Source organism: Euwallacea fornicatus, chromosome 2, assembly GCF_040115645.1.
Source record: "Euwallacea fornicatus isolate EFF26 chromosome 2, ASM4011564v1, whole genome shotgun sequence".
In the NCBI taxonomy this organism is placed as follows: Eukaryota; Metazoa; Arthropoda; class Insecta; order Coleoptera; family Curculionidae; genus Euwallacea; species Euwallacea fornicatus.
The window spans coordinates 1,887,563-1,905,081 of NC_089542.1; the positions used below are offsets into that span (position 1 = coordinate 1,887,563).

At 41.7% G+C, this 17,519-nt stretch overlaps 1 protein-coding gene across 2 annotated transcripts; it reads right to left on the bottom strand.

Annotated features, from left to right (window-relative positions):
- Positions 1-8,968: 8,968 nt before the first annotated feature.
- Positions 8,969-17,468, bottom strand: LOC136344823 (AT-rich interactive domain-containing protein 4B-like). 2 transcript variants are annotated; one of them, XM_066292640.1, is made up of 11 exons: positions 17,155-17,468; positions 16,686-16,959; positions 16,461-16,629; positions 15,318-15,536; positions 14,686-15,254; positions 12,749-14,544; positions 11,304-12,335; positions 10,558-11,066; positions 10,105-10,508; positions 9,909-10,049; positions 8,969-9,512 (listed from the first exon to the last, which is right to left on the bottom strand). In XM_066292640.1, exons 1-11 carry the CDS (start codon positions 17,155-17,157, stop codon positions 9,475-9,477), a joined length of 5,154 nt encoding a protein of 1,717 aa, XP_066148737.1. In that variant the 5' UTR covers positions 17,158-17,468; the 3' UTR covers positions 8,969-9,474. The 2 variants fall into 2 exon arrangements, with proteins under 2 accessions (XP_066148737.1, XP_066148746.1); XM_066292649.1 differs by lacking the exons at positions 16,461-16,629; positions 16,686-16,959; positions 17,155-17,468 and adding an exon at positions 15,957-16,089.
- Positions 17,469-17,519: the final 51 nt, after the last annotated feature.

Here is a 17,519-nt window from a genome sequence, read left to right on the forward strand (position 1 = left end):
GCCGCTGGCGAAAGAAGAAGAAGAGCGCGTTTTCTGACGTCTTTTCCGACTCCAATTCAGTTTTCGTCCTAATAGCAAAGAGCAATGCCTAAGTTATTATCAATTACTGTGACTCAGCCGTATACCGGCCCGTCCGCAATTCAAAACCATGCATAAAACATCGTGTTTTCTCTGTCTATTCCGGCATTCGGATCGATCGTTGAACGGGCCGGGGTCTGGTTAGGTTGGGTCGTTCGTTCTCCCTACTCTAATAAGTTTCTCGTCGCTTCGTCTCTCTCGCACTCGCGCGCGTCGCTTCGCTCTGTCTCCGTCGGCTGACGTCATTATTCCACAGCACACCGCTCGGCTACACTGTGCTGCTTTCACGGAAAGCTACAACACAAGCGACCCTCCAGTCTATTTCTCTCTACAGTCGGCCATAGCGAGCAGTGGCGGCGTGCGTCCACCGAACAAAGGGGACGCGGACGACCGCTAACTTGGTCCACCCCGGCTAGTTACATATAACCATGGAATGGATAATTTCGAAACTTCTACTTCGGCTGTGTGTATTTCGAGCATAATAATGGAAATAAGATAATCGAAATTTGGCGCCAATTTTTCGGAAAAAACGAGCGGAAAGGCCCGAATGACCGCGAGGTTACGCGGGCCGTAGAGGCTGTCACACATGTCAAATGTCAGCAAAAAAGTATTGAAAGTCGCACAGTTTTACGACGACGAATTGCGGTGAACGCTTCCTGCATGCGAGGCGATTGTGGCGGCATCGCGAGGAAATTTGAAACTTTTTGTCTTCGCTCGCTAGATTGCGATCGACAACTGCCGCTTGTCGATAGTCCATTGTTATTCATGGGTCACTTTCAGCGGGATCTAGTAGGCTTGTCTTTTCATCATGCCGCTGATTTCCAGAGAGAACTCAATCGAACACCTCAAACGAAATAAACTGCAACGTTCAAGCAATTTCGACTCTTCAGTTCACATGTGTTACCAGAGAAATCGCTGTATCTGTCTCAGTCAAAACTGCGAATTTTCACTGATTTTCCGCCCAGCTTAGCAACATGCAAACTGCACGCCGCTAGAGGTGGTGAAAGTAGATATTTAAAATCTGCTAAGTACCTTTTAGCTTATAATTCCGGGGAATCGCCAAGTCTAAATGTCGGGTTCAACGAAATATCCATGATCATTTTGCAGTCATTAGTTTCAATTCGCAGAAATTTTCACGCAAACTGTTTGAGATACTAAAACTGTATCTCCAATGGCAGAAAAAAAGCTTGTCAAACTGCCTCAGAGACATACATCTTCCACATTCATAGATCGCGAAGAAACTATGGTACCACCTGTCCGAAACAACATACGAACTACGGCCAAAATCCCAGCATAAGTCAGATAACACTCAAGCTTCCTGGTCAAAATTACGGTGTAATCTGAATCATTCAACGTGCAAACTGCATGTTCGGATTCATATTCACACTCCAAACTGTTTATGTGAACTGCATATTTTGCTTAACAACTCAGCTGCCATGGTACACGGGAAACCGACAGATGCACAGTGTAAACTGCATAGAATTCTTTGAAAGTTCCACATTATCACTTGCAGAATAATCTCGACGTAAACTGTTAGAGCTCTATTGTTAAGCAGATGTACATTCTGAAGAACATTTGTAATACAAATTTCTTAAGATACATCCAAATTGCATAATGGGTGCAAACTGCTTCTTCAAACTCACAGAATAGTCATATCGAAAACTTTCTTAACATAAATGTTCACTACATAGGCGTATTTTTTAAGTCTTCAATTAAAATATCTGGGTTGAACGTCCTAACTAAACTGTACACCAAACTTAGTTATATATCACAGTACGAACTATATCCAACCGCATGCAAACTGTCTTAAAACACATGCAAGCTACCTAAAATATGTGTAAATTCATTTTAATGTCATAGTGCAAACTGACTGGAAATGCATGTAAACTGCAAAAGTGACCAGGGTCGTAATGCCATTTGAACTTATTTGTAACTCACGGAAGAGACGCAATGTGAACTCCATCAAGCAACATGCAAACTGCTCACCCTCAACAGTGAACTGTCCAAAACAACATATAACCCTAATTGTGAAACTTATGTACGAGTCCTAGCGCATATTGTTATCAGCAAAATTTAAATCGCGTTTCCAAATGCCTGGAGAATCCACTTGGAACTATTGGAAAAAAGATGCAAGCTGCATGGTCGAACGCACTAAAAAGTCATTGCGAAACTGCACCGTCTTTAAATGCATGATTACATTCAAGTAAAAAGCAACGGTGCAAACTATCTAGCTGTACGCAAATTTCTGCTCAGTCTCATAGAAAGTTTGATACTTCTGGAAGATGAATCAAAGTTAAACATAATTTAAAATTTTATTATTCAAATTCAGTTGGATAAAGGACACTGACGAAGTATGCGCATTTATGCGCGCCATTTTTTGCTCAATTTTTAAATTTTCTGATTTATTTTGTAATAATTTACGTTCAATTTTATTCTCTATCTGCTGGTAATAATCAGTCGCAACTAGTAGAATGGCTGCCAAGCAGGCCTCCTTGCAAAATTCCATCTTGGATCTTTATTATTTCTTATTCATTGTACCTACTTGTACCGAACATTTACAGTGCAAACTGTCTTAGTTAGGTCCGAAATTACATACTGAAATACATAAAAACGCAAAGAAGAAACTAAAAAAAATAATAATAATAAATTACAAACTGCATGTTCAAAATCAGAGGAAATTCTCGATGAAAACTGTCTCACAAAGCCTTAAAAATATCTACTAACACTAGTCCTGGAAATTTCATTTTAAAACTTTCAATGCAAGCAAACGTAAAAGCAACACTAAAAGTATGAGCTCATGCATAGAGCGAGTGCAGAGCGTAAATGGTTTGAAATATCGTACAAACAGGAAATGAGAACGTCCTAAAAACTGTCTCAAACATTATGTAAACTGCATCGTGAAATGTGCGAGAAAATGGAGGTGCACGCTGACCTTACAGGTATGCAAACTTCATTTCGGCAAGCGATAAGATGACAGTGCAAACTGCGTTTTCAAACCAGAAGAACGTGTGGCGCGTAAACTGTTTCAGGCAAACGAAACCACTACAAGGAACATGAAAAATGTTTACGAAGAAAAAGGGCACGCTCAGGAACGACATGCACACTTCATGTTCCACGATTGTAAAAGCGACAGTTTAAACTAAGTTTTTAATTTTTGAGTGTGAGTCAATGCAAACTGTTTACACTGAAGTGCAATCTGCACGTCAAAACTCGGAAAAGTGGTAGATGTCTCAAGCCATATCCACATTGAGCCGCCATAACCTCAAAATTAGAAATCGATAGTCGACCGCCAGCTTCTGAAAAGTACAACATTTTCTTATGGAAAGTTTGTTAGTGCGGTTTTCTGCAATCGATATAACCCATTTCTTTTCGTTGAATGCGAAATTCTGATAATACGATCAGAGTACGCTCCCGGGTTCTCTAAACCTGTCGTATTAGGCTTTTGCCATCACTGCCGTGTATTATTCCATTCGATTTGAGGGTACCACCCGGTATATGAGCGGTAGATGCGATACAGGGCGGATCACGCCGCGACCTCATTGCGCCTTAGATAACTTGGGTACCGCGCGGTACTTATTTTTAAAATATAAAACAAACAAGATAAGACGCCATATTGTGTGTTATTTGTTGAACTCGCCTTGCCAGGATGCGATAAGGTGTGCCTTGCACTCGCGCTGTATTTTGAGAACTTGATCCAGTTCCTGGTAATTTTGCGTCTTAATTTTTGATATTAGAAAAGTACCACCTTAGGACTATTCAGCCCGAAAATTTTCGCGGCAAGAAATCGAAGATGAGTCTGCGTAATGCGTGAATTAGATTGGCCAGAATAAGGGAAATATCGGTCGTCTCTCTTTCACTTTCTCCGTGTCTTTGTCCTGCCGACAGCGACCGCTGGCGGAGTTCTAAAAATACGTCCTATCTCATCGATCCGGGACGCCCCATGTGCCTCAACTTTGGCGCCCTAAGAGGGTCTTTCCACCATAGTTTTCTTCCCCTTCAGGAAGGGTCGTAAAACGCTCCCAACGATCTAACTTACTGCTTCGAAACGAGGGTAAAACATGGTTGAAAACTCGGCGAAACATGTCCAGTTGAAACTTGATAAAACATGTTACCGTGGATTTCAACGTTAAGCTTCAAAATTATTTGAAAAAATCACGTGGGTTTGAACGTGAAAGTCCAGTACAAAAATCATAAATTCTGCAGCGTAAACTCTGTTCAAACAGATTCTCTTCCAATTAAAATTCGATGCAAATATCATATGACATAAGCGAATGAAATTTTAGTGCAAACTGTGTGGAGAAACATGCAAACTGCAAATTAGGATATCATAAAAAGCTATAGTTACACGAGTGCAAAGTGTGTACAGTGTTGCGTAAACTGTTGGAATGCCAAAAAAAATTTGCATCTAGAAATAGTTCAAATTCTGTAAATATTCTAAATTACTCATTAGAAATCGCTGTGCAAACTATCTGAATTGGCACTCGAAATATGTAGAATTCAAGCTCACGGGAGCATCACAGTGCGAGCGGCAAATTCGAATCGTTCTGAAGAACCATTATGCAAACTGCATATTCAGGCTCATTGAAAAGTTGAAGTGCAAACTGGCCCAAGGCAGTTTAAGCGTTTCAAGTAACGTAAACCGTTTCATTAAATATTTAATATAAAAATATGTCAACGGCATGGTCTAGTTCGCTTAAAATCACTATACAGCCTGGCTTAGTCAAGTCTCGTCAACGGCATTAACAACAGGATGCAATTTGGCATCCATGAGTTAAACGGCGAAGTTTTGGGGAGTAAATCATGTTCAAAAATAAGTTAATTCGGGTTAGATCTTAGTCTAACTTAATGCAAATATCAACAGAAACATGTCAAGGAAGAGTTAGAAATTTCGAATGTGACAGATAATCGATTCAGAGCAACGATGGTCTCCCCATTTGCAACATGTTTAGCAGTTAAAAACTTGAGGTGAATTCTATAACACGTCTGGACGTTGACACGCTTTATTTGTCGCAATAACGAAATAAAAATATTGCTTGATGTGCTCTGGGAAAATTCTGGGAAAATATATTGAAAAATTAAATACGGATGGTCAATAGCCTCAAGGGTGGTCGATAGCGTGACTAGTTCCAAGGGGTGGTCAATAGTTCCAAAGGATGGTAATTCCCCAATGACCAGTCGATAGAGTCACTATACAGGTGGTCCGAAGGGTTACAAATACTCACGTCAAGCTCAGATATTTCACATCTCACATAAGAGAATAAACAAAAAACGCTGGCAAGGAGAACAAATACCGGGCACAATATTTCATCTCTAATGACGAAACGAAATTGACATAGAGATGATCAAAAATCAGACCCGAAAAAGAAGAAATGATCTGCCTTTTGCATAAATCGGTAATCTAATTAGGTGAGTCCATGGAAGCACGGAAAGAAAAATGGAATTTTCATATCAAAATGGTTACTTAACTAGAAGAAATTAGAAAAAGTAACTTGGAGGTGGTTTCAGGAAGATCGCGGACGTAAATATACGGCAGAACTACTACCTAAAGTACTGCCTGCAACATTAAATTAGGTAAAACTTGAAAAATCCTCAAGATACCCGAGATAAACGAAAACTCCAAAATTTTCGCAAGAGAAACCACCTTGCGGTGTAGAGGCGCAGCCGGAAATATTAGAATTGGAGGGGGGATCACAGGGGGTTGCAGGCAAAAACAGGCGTTTAACAAGAATTTAAAAGTTTCTCTTTGAACGCGAAGTAACACGAACGACAAAATAAATATCTCCTTTGATCAACAGGTTGAGGGAGTGGGGGGTGAACCCCGAACCCCCTTAGCCAAAACTAACATGAAATATAGATCTCAACTGGTTCGTATTAACACATGCGAAGGAAAGCAAATAGAAATGTCGAATGGCGTTAATCTAGCGGCTTAGATATCCGGAAAGAAGAAATGGGATGAACAAAAAAAAATAAAAAATATTGATAAACTTCAAGAGCGATAATGAGAATGAATGAACCCGGTTATGGCAAGAGCAACTATAAAATAAAACTAAAAGGGTGAATTGTAAGGAGAAATTAATAATAAAAGTGCTTCTAGAAGCCGTTCCATAAAACAACTGAATAAATAATCATTGAATGTAACGGTGAATTGAACGTTTTAATTTGAACATTTAAATGTAATGAAACAAAAAGGCATTGGACCGCGTTTATCCATAAAGTTTTAGAGGCAAAATTAAACTATTACACATGTTCCAACTTATTGAGATTTTTGCATTACCGGTGGAACGCCGCGAGAGGCTCAGATTTTTTCCCCGAAACATGTTTGAACCGACCCCTGGATGGCGTGAAAATGCGATAGATAAACACGTGACAGGGGAAATTTCAAAACTTAATAAAATTAAAACAACGAAGCGCGCTAGGACTTGTCCTGTAGTATCGCAAATGTGGCACAACTGACAGACCTCCCGGCGGGTCGTTCATTCTAAAACATGTCCGAACTAAAGTCAAGTTAGGACCCGTGACGACGAAACGCGTCTCCGAATGCCCAAAGACGGTTCGGCCTTATTTGTGCCGTGGTTTTTTTCAAATTTCGCTTTTTTTAAAATTCATATTTTCAATGACTTTCTTCGTATGTCAAAGAGGCCGCCTGCGACGCATATGCGCCTCCAGCGTCACCGTTCTGGCGGCCTATAAACAAAAGCCCGTCGTTTTAGAACATTCCTAAAATAAAAGACAAACGGGCGGATGGTACGATCTTCCTTTCTCTCACGGTACCGCCATATGTCGTCTTTGCTCCTACCTACTCGGCCATCAAGAGTGCTGATGGTGTGTGCGACCTCGATGCCGAACCAACCTTTACGCGTTTATTTTGAACGTCCCCGAGCCCAACGCTGACTTCAGGCCTACTATACGCTCTTATGCCGACGAGAAATGTTCAGTTATTCAAGCGGATGGTGCCGGTTTCATTATTTCCACCGTCAGAGCACTCCTCATCTAGGAAAATCATTGAAATCGGCGTTGAGAAATTGGAAGTTGCAAATTTTTGTCGGTGACAGATACGTCGGCCTGGAGCGGTAATAGAGGGCCACTAAACCCATGAACGAGGGGCCGAGGGGACCTCCGGTCCCACCGCTGTCGCTCGTTCTCTCATGACGCTCTTACGGTCGATTTTCGCTTCGAAACGGGCCCCTTTGCGTTGCCTGCACATCACGGTATAGATGGAGCTTTGTTCCGATAGAAAATCCCGCCAAAATAGACCTTTGCGACCAAGTAACTCGACGTGTTTCGTCAGGTCTCAATGTAGCCAACTCAAATTTTTCCATGCCTTCGTCGAATTTCGGCTCTGTTTTGTTAAACATTTAATCTCTTGCTTCATATTTTAATCGCACTCCTGTCTGCCATGAACCGGACTAACCGGACAGAACATGTTGAATTTCAATATTTCTGAAAACCAGTGGCGTTCTTCGTTAGTGGTTTTGGCCAAATTTAGTAATTTAAAAACTAGTTTGTTCTCAAAAAAAGTATAAATTTTATTAAGTTCTTGTTTATTTCCCAGTACGAGCTTAATTTTTCTACAACAGTGCTGCCAAATTCGGATTTATAAGCTATCAATATTCTTGATAATCAGTGACATCTTCTCTTTTTCACAACAATATTCAGCGGTAAACGATGAGTTTATATCTGCAGTTTTAATCTTTTTTGCCTCCTTTTGGCACGACCCTGATTTTGTACATTTAGCATGAATAATAATTATGAGGCTTCAATGTTCATGAATATCAGCGATGTACATCTTTTCTTGGAGATCGTTCCGAGTCCCACATTCTTTACATATCAGCTACGAATTTTTTCCTTTTGCCTTTTTATCCTTTTCGTTACAGCACTAATTTTTTATAGTACTTCAAATTAGGGATTTTTAATATTCATGAAAATCAGTGGCGCACTTTCTCAAAGCCTGTATGATTTTTTACAATATTGATGATAACCGACGACATGCTTTTCATTTTTTGTTTCCAAAAAAAGTATATTTACCTTTATTTTCCCTTTCGACTTCTTAAAAGGATAACAATAAAACAAGTCTGGACGTGTATCCCGAAGCTTGTAACTTTGCTTTGATATGTCTCAACATGTTTTCTTCATTGCTATCTCGACTTTAAAAAAATTTAAGTCTATTTGAACATGTTTTGGATGGTAAGGTATTCTTGAGTGTTTATAACTATCGCTATAAGAAGAGATTGAAAAAAATCTAATTTCTCTCTCTGCAACATAATCGTGACTTTCTTTTGTGCTTCTTTTCTCCTCAATTTCCTACTTGAAGAATGTTATCTCAAGCACTTCTTTCTTTCGTGTTTTTCGCAACCCTCATATCTTTTACTATCTTTAAAAAAATCCACTGCTACTTTTTATCTATCGTGCACACTCTGTCTGTCTTTTGATCGCGATTCACGTTCTCTCATCTTCCCCTCTCGTAGTCAGTATTCTTTTTTGCGTCTTTAAAATCATGCAAAACTCTGTTCCTTTTTATAAACAAAGCATACGTTATTGAAATTTGTTTTTTCATCGATAAGGGCATCGATCCATGTTTTCAAATCGAATTTGAATTGCAACGACATTCAAATCCACGAAAATGTTTAGTACTGAAAACGACATATCGAGTTGACAATTCACATGAATGTTGCTCCAACCTAATGATCCAAATACATATGCTGATTGTCGTTGAAAACAGTTTAAAACCAGTCGTATATGAAGTCATCAATTCACATAAAATAAGATTTTGCAACAGTTCAAACCATATTATCGAGGAAAAAACCGGCTCTAGTTCCTTCCTCTTTCCCGTTCCTCGTCTTCAGACGTTATTAAAAAAGAAGAGGTAAATGTGGGATTAAATAACAAATGGTTAATTTTTACGAATTTTATTCGAAAAATCAATCAAAATTATAAAAATATTGCCTCGCCTCCGGACGTCCACTTGCCGCAAGAATTTTCGACTAATTCCCGGCCCGAATCCTCAATTTCGATTATTCAGGTCGGGGTTTACATCCCTGCCGCGCCTGGAGAATCACGCGTACCACCATATAATACAACGAATACAGTTAAATTTGAGTCTTTGTCGGAAAGACAAAAATCAGATCAAAACTTGAAAATGTCCGAAAACAACGCCCTCTGTACACAAACATTGCAACCATAAACAATTACTGTTCTGCTCGATTATGTGGAGAGTAGCAGAAAAACGTCTTAAAACTAATGACATTTACAGGAAAATTACACCTTAGGGAGTGGGTCTGATGATGCAGGATTTGTTGCCGAAATTTCTTGAAATTCGGCTTCTGCGCACAACCTTCAAAAGGGAGATCCGAGAGCGATCTTGACGATCAGCTCGTGCGGCGCTAGCTTCGACTTTTGTCACGAGCACGCCATATCCTGTTTTGATGTTTTCAGAGCTGAAAATAAAGAGTACAGATACCAATAGTAGAATTAAGGAAGAAGGGAATTAATGGATTTTCGTCGAGAGAAATTCATGCATGAGAACGGAATAAACAAAATGGACGATGTGATTGACACAAATAACGCGAAAAGGAAACTGGAGGAAAAAACAAGATTTTGGGAGAATCATAACGGATAAAAGGAGTATTATAATCGATAAAGGGAAGAGCAGGAAAGGCGAGGGATGGAACATTATGGAGAGAGAACGGACGACGAAAGTAGCAGCTCAAGTGTAGGCGATGACGGGAAAGTCACTGAACAAACGGGAAGATTCCAGGGAGAGAATGAACGAGGAGAGGAGCATAATTTATAGGCAAGGCAGAGCAGTGCAGAAACGGAAATAAAGCGCTTACCTTCCCTCTCTCGCCGTCGAAGCTTCTTCCGCCTGCGCTCTACAGCCGCTAGCTCAGCCTTGACATCTGCATACGTTTTTCGCAGCTCTTGCAGTTTTTGCTGCAGCACCGCAATCCTCTGACTGCTATCTAGACTGGGATCTGCAAACCAAATATTCTTTACTTTGAGTCCTCCCTTCTCTGCCCATTAACCTACCAAATTCCACGAAGAAATTGTACTTGGACGGTCTGGGAGACCGCGCAGATCTTTCATACACTGAACTGATGCTTCCAGGAGTGGTCCCTCCGCAACCGCTGCCCGCCACGGAATGCTCACTAGCGTCATCGCTATCACTCTCCCGTCTCACCCTGGTTTTCCTTCCCCGCTTGATGGCGGGGACCCCCGATGGTCCATCCTCGGAGTTACGCAGCGACCGCCGCCGTTTTCGATATCCCATCGGGGGTCCGCCGAAGGTATCTGGGGGCTTTCGGGCTGGTGGCAAGTCACCGCCAATCTGCGTGTCTTCCTCGCTGTAAGGAGACACTTTCCTGTTGCCGAAACCAGGTTCTCCTTCTATAGATTTACTGTCATTTGAGTTGGGTGAAATGTTCCCATTGTCCCTGTAATGTACCATTAAAATTTGTAAAAGCTGCTGAAAGATTCACATACCCTCGGGGAGATAAATTACTGATGGTGCTCTCAGGAGTAGTGGGAGGAGTATTCTCGATGACGGCCTGAGCATCTACCGCCCGCTCCACTGGAGGCATCAGTAAAGGCGGCGGATGAAGCTTTTTTGGTGGTTCCAGTAGCATTTTACTGCTCCCAGGTGCACTCGCGAATGGCATTTCATGCACTTGTGACGTCGAGGAAGGAGGATCTCCACTTCCTGAAGGTTCCGACGACGGAGCAGGACTCCTAGGAATCTCCTCCTCACACAATAGTAAAGAGTGCAATGCAGGATCCTCCTCTTTGGGTTCCTCCTTAATGGGTTCACATTCCTCCAGTTTAGCCTCGGTTTTTGCTTCGTCAAGCTCCTTGGGGATCTCCTCACATGGTTGAGCAGCAGGAGGAGTCATTTCAACGTCATCTTTCGGTAAGATATTGTCGAAGGTGAAGCTGTGTTGAGGTTCTGCGACTGTCGTTTGTGACTCGGAGTCGTCAGTTGTGGTGTTGGTTTTCTGTGATTTTTTGTAATTCAAGATTTTTGTTCCGTCATGTTTATGATTATGAAGCAAATTTAATGTTAGTTTTATAGAATGCACAACATAGAAGAAAATACATAAGAATTACATAGAAAGTTAAAAACAAAGAACTTTCTATGTCATAGATGCCAGAAAATAAAGAGAATGAATATAATAATGAGAGAAAACTAATATTGAGTATTGGAAAGGGGGGAAACAGCCTTTTACGTTTACCTGCAACGATGCATTACTGTCCGCTCCTTTACTCTCTGCTAAGGGTTTATTCGACGAACTGGTTCTCGAGTCCCCATCATCACCCTCGAGCCCGATCACTAAGTTTTCCGAGCCGCTGCTTTCGCTGTCCGATTCCTCGATGATCGCTTTGCTCTTCACACGCTTCTTACGACGACACTCCGTCACTTCCACCTTCACAGAGGACGTCGAGGCCACCGGCGACAACGACGCCCTCTGCTCCACTTTCTTCACTTCCTCCTTCACCACTTGTAGCTGTGCAGACGTAGAGGGCTGCGGTTCCGTTGCGCTACTAATACTAATCTCACTCTTGATACTAGTGGCGGATGATTGGCTCTTGATAAAATTGAATTTTTGCAAGATAGAGTCAGCGATTCGGGTGCCCGTCTTGACGGTTAGTTCTTTCCCTGTGTCGTCCAGTTTGGGATTCAGGATGAGAGGTGGTTTGGAGACAATGGATTCTAGAAGGGAACTGTCGGTCTCCTGGAGAGCTGGATCGATCGGTTTTTTAGGTGATGGAGGCGCTGGTGGTGGGTCAATAGGAGTAGGTTCAACTTTGCTCGGAGGCGGTGATTCCTCTCGGGAATGATCTTCCACCAGGTCTTCATTTTTAATTTGAACATTTGGCTCAGGAGGAGCTGTCACGGCTTGCCCTAGGACAGTGATTATTTTGTTGGGAGTTGCAGGTGGAGGAGTGGGGGATTTTTCGGGTTTAACAACGGGGAGGTCTGCGCTGTCCTCGTCAGTGGAGGAACTGAGGGCGATTACCCGCTGAATCTGCGCTTGAATGTCTTCGTCGTCGCTATTCGTGGTCGTTTTGCCCTCGTCAGTTTTGCCGCTGGAAAAATCAGGAGTAACCCGATCGGGCGGCGACTTGGAAAACGCAGTAGAGAAAAGCGTATCTTCTCGAGCAAAGATTTGTGTCTGCGACTCGCAGTCGGACAATTCCATGTCCCTGCTGTACTCGTCGGAGGTTTCCGGGAGTTCTTTGAATAGCGCGTCCGAAAACAGACCCTAAAACAACGTTCGGATTCATTGCAGGTAGTCAGCAACCTACTAAATGAGCAAATAAACATAAAATCTTATCTAATTTGGAGAATTTTGGCAGATAAGAAGCCGTCTTATCGGTCGCCGTAACGGCACCCTACAGCTAATAATTAGATGATCATAGACGAGTTAAAACATGCACTGAATGAAAATAGTATAAAACTAACACGTGCTTGTGTTGGAAGTAAGTATTGCAGGAGTGATTTGTTAAGTCTTATTGACGCTAAATATTACTGAAATATCATTTTAATACTATAGTAAGTTTATCGTCAAAAAAGATATTATAATACCCAAGTTTTAATGCAATTTTAAAAAAATAATAATATAAGTATATTTGAGACTAATAAAAGGTAAGAATTCTTAAAAAAAAACCTACTTACCGTGCCTTTGCTGTCGCCGCCTTTCTCGGGGGAGGTTTTCACCAAATTGAAGTTTGGCGACTCTATGAGTTTATCGAAGGGATCCAGATTCTGTTCGATATTCAATCCGGTCAGTTCCTCATCCTCTTCCTCCTCCTCCTCAATCAAATCCTCCTCTTCTTCGTCCTCGGAAATATGTCTCCTTTTAGGTACCCTAGAATATGTCCTAGGCTCAGGTAGATCCAGCTTGCTCTCGCTTTTGCCAGGAGAGAGAGAGCCGAAGAGTCTTGGCAGTCTCTTCTTCCCGCTTTTGTCCTCGCCCAACTTGGCCCGTGTTTCGAATTCGAAAGGTTCCGGCTCCTTGAACTCGTAAATGTCTTCGGAGTTAGGCGAAGGAAGAGGTTGGGGAAGCTTAGCCTCCTCTTCCTCTTCCTCAATTTTTAAAACTTCCACCGTGACTTCCTTTTTCAGTTCTGGAGGTTTTTCTTGGGAATCTTCGGAGGAGGAAGAGGTTTCTTTGGGTTGAGATAACGCCGGGACTTTTAATGCCTTGGAAAAGCCCTTGAGCTCCGATCGGATTTGGTTTAAGTCAAAATCGCGACCTTTGACCTCATTGCTATCTTCATCTGAAGCACTTTCTTCAGGAGAAGATTTCTTGTTGCGCCTACTGCGCTTCTCTTTAGACTTTTCAGACTCGTTTTCGTCCTCAGATTTAGAGCGCTTCTGAGTAGGTTTAGGCGTCCCGCGTGAAGCACGCTTGCGATATGTTTTTAAGTCCAATTCTTCAGATTTGAGACTGCCGCTACGTGTTCTAGGTAGTTCCGCTTCGCTCTCAGAGCTCTCGCTTTCTGAAGGATCCGAAGGTCTTCGTCTTTTAGCTTCGAGCTTTGCTGCAAGGCGACTGGAGCGCATCACTGGAGTTGCAGGGCTCTTCGCGACACTCCCCGATGAAGTCACACTCGAGGGAGTTGTTGATCTTGGAGTTTTATCTTCTCGACTGCTCGATATTGAAGAAAGGCGGCTTTTCTTTGTATTCTTTATACTAGAAGAGGTTGAAGGTTTGACGTTGACAGGCGCGGGCACTTTGCAAGACTTCTTAGACTTAACACCAGAGGTCAGATTCTCCGCTATACGATTAGCCGGGATCCATTCATCATACCGCGTATTCCACCCGGTGTAATGCACCAAATACACAGGACCCGTTTGGTCTCTATCAATATCCACCACCTTGGCTTCATAAGTCACTTTAGACTCGTTAGTCGGGCCGTAATAGACGATGAGTTTGTCTCCCACGTAGACACTTGGTAGAGCATCCAACAAAGTTTTCCCTTTCTTCTCCTCTAGTCCACTTTTCTTTATGATTTTTACTGCTGCAGGCTTAGTAGTTCCCGCAGGAGCTTCTCTCTGCCTCGTAGTGACTGTCACTTTGTTCATACTAGTTAAAGACTTAGATCGTGTAAACTGCACTTTCTCTTCTTTTCTCCCTATTACGGCAGAAGGTAGAGTTTCAAGTTTCTCCACCACAACCTTCACTTTGTCTCCTTGCACAGGCTTGAGAAGTTTCTTAGTTGTGGGCTGGTCTTTCGGCGAAAAGGTTTTGGAGACGGACCCTGGGGCACCTTCGAAACGCTTAGGGCGAATTCCTGAGGTGGAAGGAGTATCCCCAGCGTCACTTGAGGCCTTTTTTGGGGTATTTGGTTCTTTCTCTGGCTTCTTTTTGGCAGGTTTAGGTTCAAGTTTCTCAATGGGTAAGGGAGTTTTGCGTTCTGAAGATTTATCCGAGGCATCATCGTCTCTTTCCGGACGGGGGCTACTTACTATAAAAAAGAAGACTTAAATTAAAAAAAGGGGGGAGGGGGAATATATGGGGAATTTTATTGCAATAGCTGTCACATATTTTTATAAACATTTTTAATATGCGATTTTCATTGCCTCAAGGAGACACAAACTCGACTTACTAGGAGTTCGATTCTTGTCTCGAATGAGGCTCCTTCCCTTGTCCTTCTTGACGGGTCTTGCTGGATTGCTCATGGTGACGCCCAGCGTCCGAAAGAAACCTTCATAGCTCAGCAAACACTTCTTGTAAACTCCTTTTAGCTGATTGAATGCATTTTGATTAACGGGCACGCGCATCCGTCCTGCTACAGATTTCCATTTGGTCTGGTTAGATACGCGATTATACCCGCCCATTTTGTGCACCACGCGGAAGAGGCGGTGCAGGTCTATGTCTTTGCCGGCGATGGTTGGAGTGTTGTTCAGGGGTGTACCAGAATCGTCCATGTACTTGTAGAGCTGCGCTACAAACCGGTCTTTCTCCTCGCTCTGCTCTTCGTCGCTTTCATCACTGACATTGTCGTCGCTGTCACTGTCTGCAGAAACATTGAACAACGAGCTTTTTTCCCAGTGCAGTGGCAACTCATTGGAATCCAGGTACTTCAAAGTCTTCTGCATGGCTTCCAATAATCCTGGACTATCGATCTTTTCGTCTCGCTTAAATTCGCTGACCTCTTTCTTCGGGACTGTGTAGCTGGAAAAAGGTTTTCAGTTGGAAAATTTCAAATCAGTTCAGTTATGATTAATTAGAAATTACTATCGATCATCCCGGAAAGATCTGATCAAAAACTCGTTTTTGGTATTGATCTTTACGGTGGGTTGCGCCGAGGGGATTACAATTAGACCTGGAAACCACTTTTCCCTGCCGCGTTTGTTCTCGCCTGTCTCTACGCTGACTACGCGGCCTATGTCTTGGCTGTAGCCCTCAAAGCCGGGCTCATTGTCGTCCTCTAATTCCTCATCGCTGCTTTCACTCCTGGAATAGCGGTTTCAGACTCACTTATTAATATGGAAAAAAACAAAGACAATTATTGCAAAGGCATCATTATATTCAAAAAATAATTCTAATAGCCAAATGACTGGAAATTCTTTTATAACTCTTAAAATTCTAATGATTTTAGTTAAATTTAGAGGAGTAGTAAGACCAGGGTTAATTTCCTTACTGAACATGGGAAAAATCTTCAAGGATAGCATTTGTTCTAGTCAAAAATAAAATGGCTCAATTTACTGAAACGATTTACGCCTCATTGAAAAACCTAGAAATTCCTTTTTATCAATTTCCTTGTTTGGGTGTAACCCTTCACACATAAGTAGGACTTCTTGGAGCAGTGGAATTGCACAATATTGTGAGTTAAAACTGAGAATAACTTTCACCACAATAACACCAATTACTTACCTCAAACCAACCTTTTCACATGATGATTTACTCATCTAAAAATACTGTCATTCCTCAGCAATTGAGATGAGGAATTTTCACACATCTTACATGTTCACATTCCATATACATTAGTTCTGTTATTTTTCCTTTTTCTAATGACGTTTTCTCTTTGACCTCTCTAATGATAATGATTTCTCACTGAAATATTAACAAACGTTTTTATCCAAGCCCTTAGTGAAGGCTGAATGTTATTTTCAGTTAGCTTCAACTGAGAATAGTATGCAAATCACTCCAATAACTCCTACTTTTGTATAAACCATTATTTCCAATAAAATATGAGGAAGAATAAACAATTTACTGCAAACAGAAGACATATTTAAAAATTTTCTAATAAATTGTTTGTTTTATGAAAATAGCTTAATCTAAGGGGCTTTAGTGGGGCTAAATTTAGGTACATTACTCTTAAGAAGCAACTCTTTGCATGGATTGTAACAGACTGAAAAACAACCAAAAAATAATTACTTCAACAACTTATTCTTCCTGCCTTTCCGACCACCCATTACTGGAATTCCGAAATGTTCTGGATGTGTCAATGGTAGCTGATCTAAGGACTCACTCTCGTTAAAATGTCTCCCACTCTTCAAACAAAGGGCAGTCCTCCGAAGGGTTGTAATGTCCCCATCATCAAAAACTGGTTAGAATCATCTTATTGAAATGTTATGAAAAAAAAAAAAATAAAAAACTCACCAACAGTATATTGGCTGCAGTCCTGTATTTTAGTAATGGTGGCTTCGACAAGCTCCTTATGATCCAGGTGTTTGACGAGCACTTGCTGGCCCACTCGGAGGGTGCCCCTAATCTCATTGTCAGACACAGTGGCGCCACCTAGGCCACTTTGTTTGAATGTTACTTTGCACTTGACCACTCTGTCCACCTTGCTCACTTTGGCCTCACAAAATGCCCCTTTGTATTTTGCACTGACCGCTGTGCCTACTGATAGATAGGGTGGGTCATCCACCTGCTACAAGGGGCAGAAACATATGTAAACACTCTTTGCCAAGTACAAGATTTATGTTGTAGTTTAAGTGTTACAAAACAATGAAAGGAAGCTGAAATTTGGGAGGTTATACCAAACACAAGAGGACTTCTAAAGAAGTCCATGTGGCTATGTTAAGTTTTATTCTGTGGGGTTTTTTAGATACATACAAGTACTTACCATTCTGATTTAACGCGTAAACAAGCCTTTTTCGCACTTCTTAGGCTGATTTAACCCCAATTAGACCCAGAGAAAGCAAATCAACTATTCCTTGTCAAGGAAACTTCGGAGGGCTACGGGGTTTCAGCTGAGTTTACGTAAAATTATTGGGGTTTCCGACAAAATTAGAATGACTTTCAATGCGCTAATTTGTCGACTACGTAGGGTATAGCCCTGGGGGCCCCAAGATCGCGAAAAATGCTGGAAAAACGAGGAAAATCAGGCGGGTGTTTATACATTTCGACTGGATTGAAAAATCACACGCGACAATGCCAAATTGCAGCGTGAGGGGAACGTTGTCTTTAAAAATGTATTGATTCATTTCA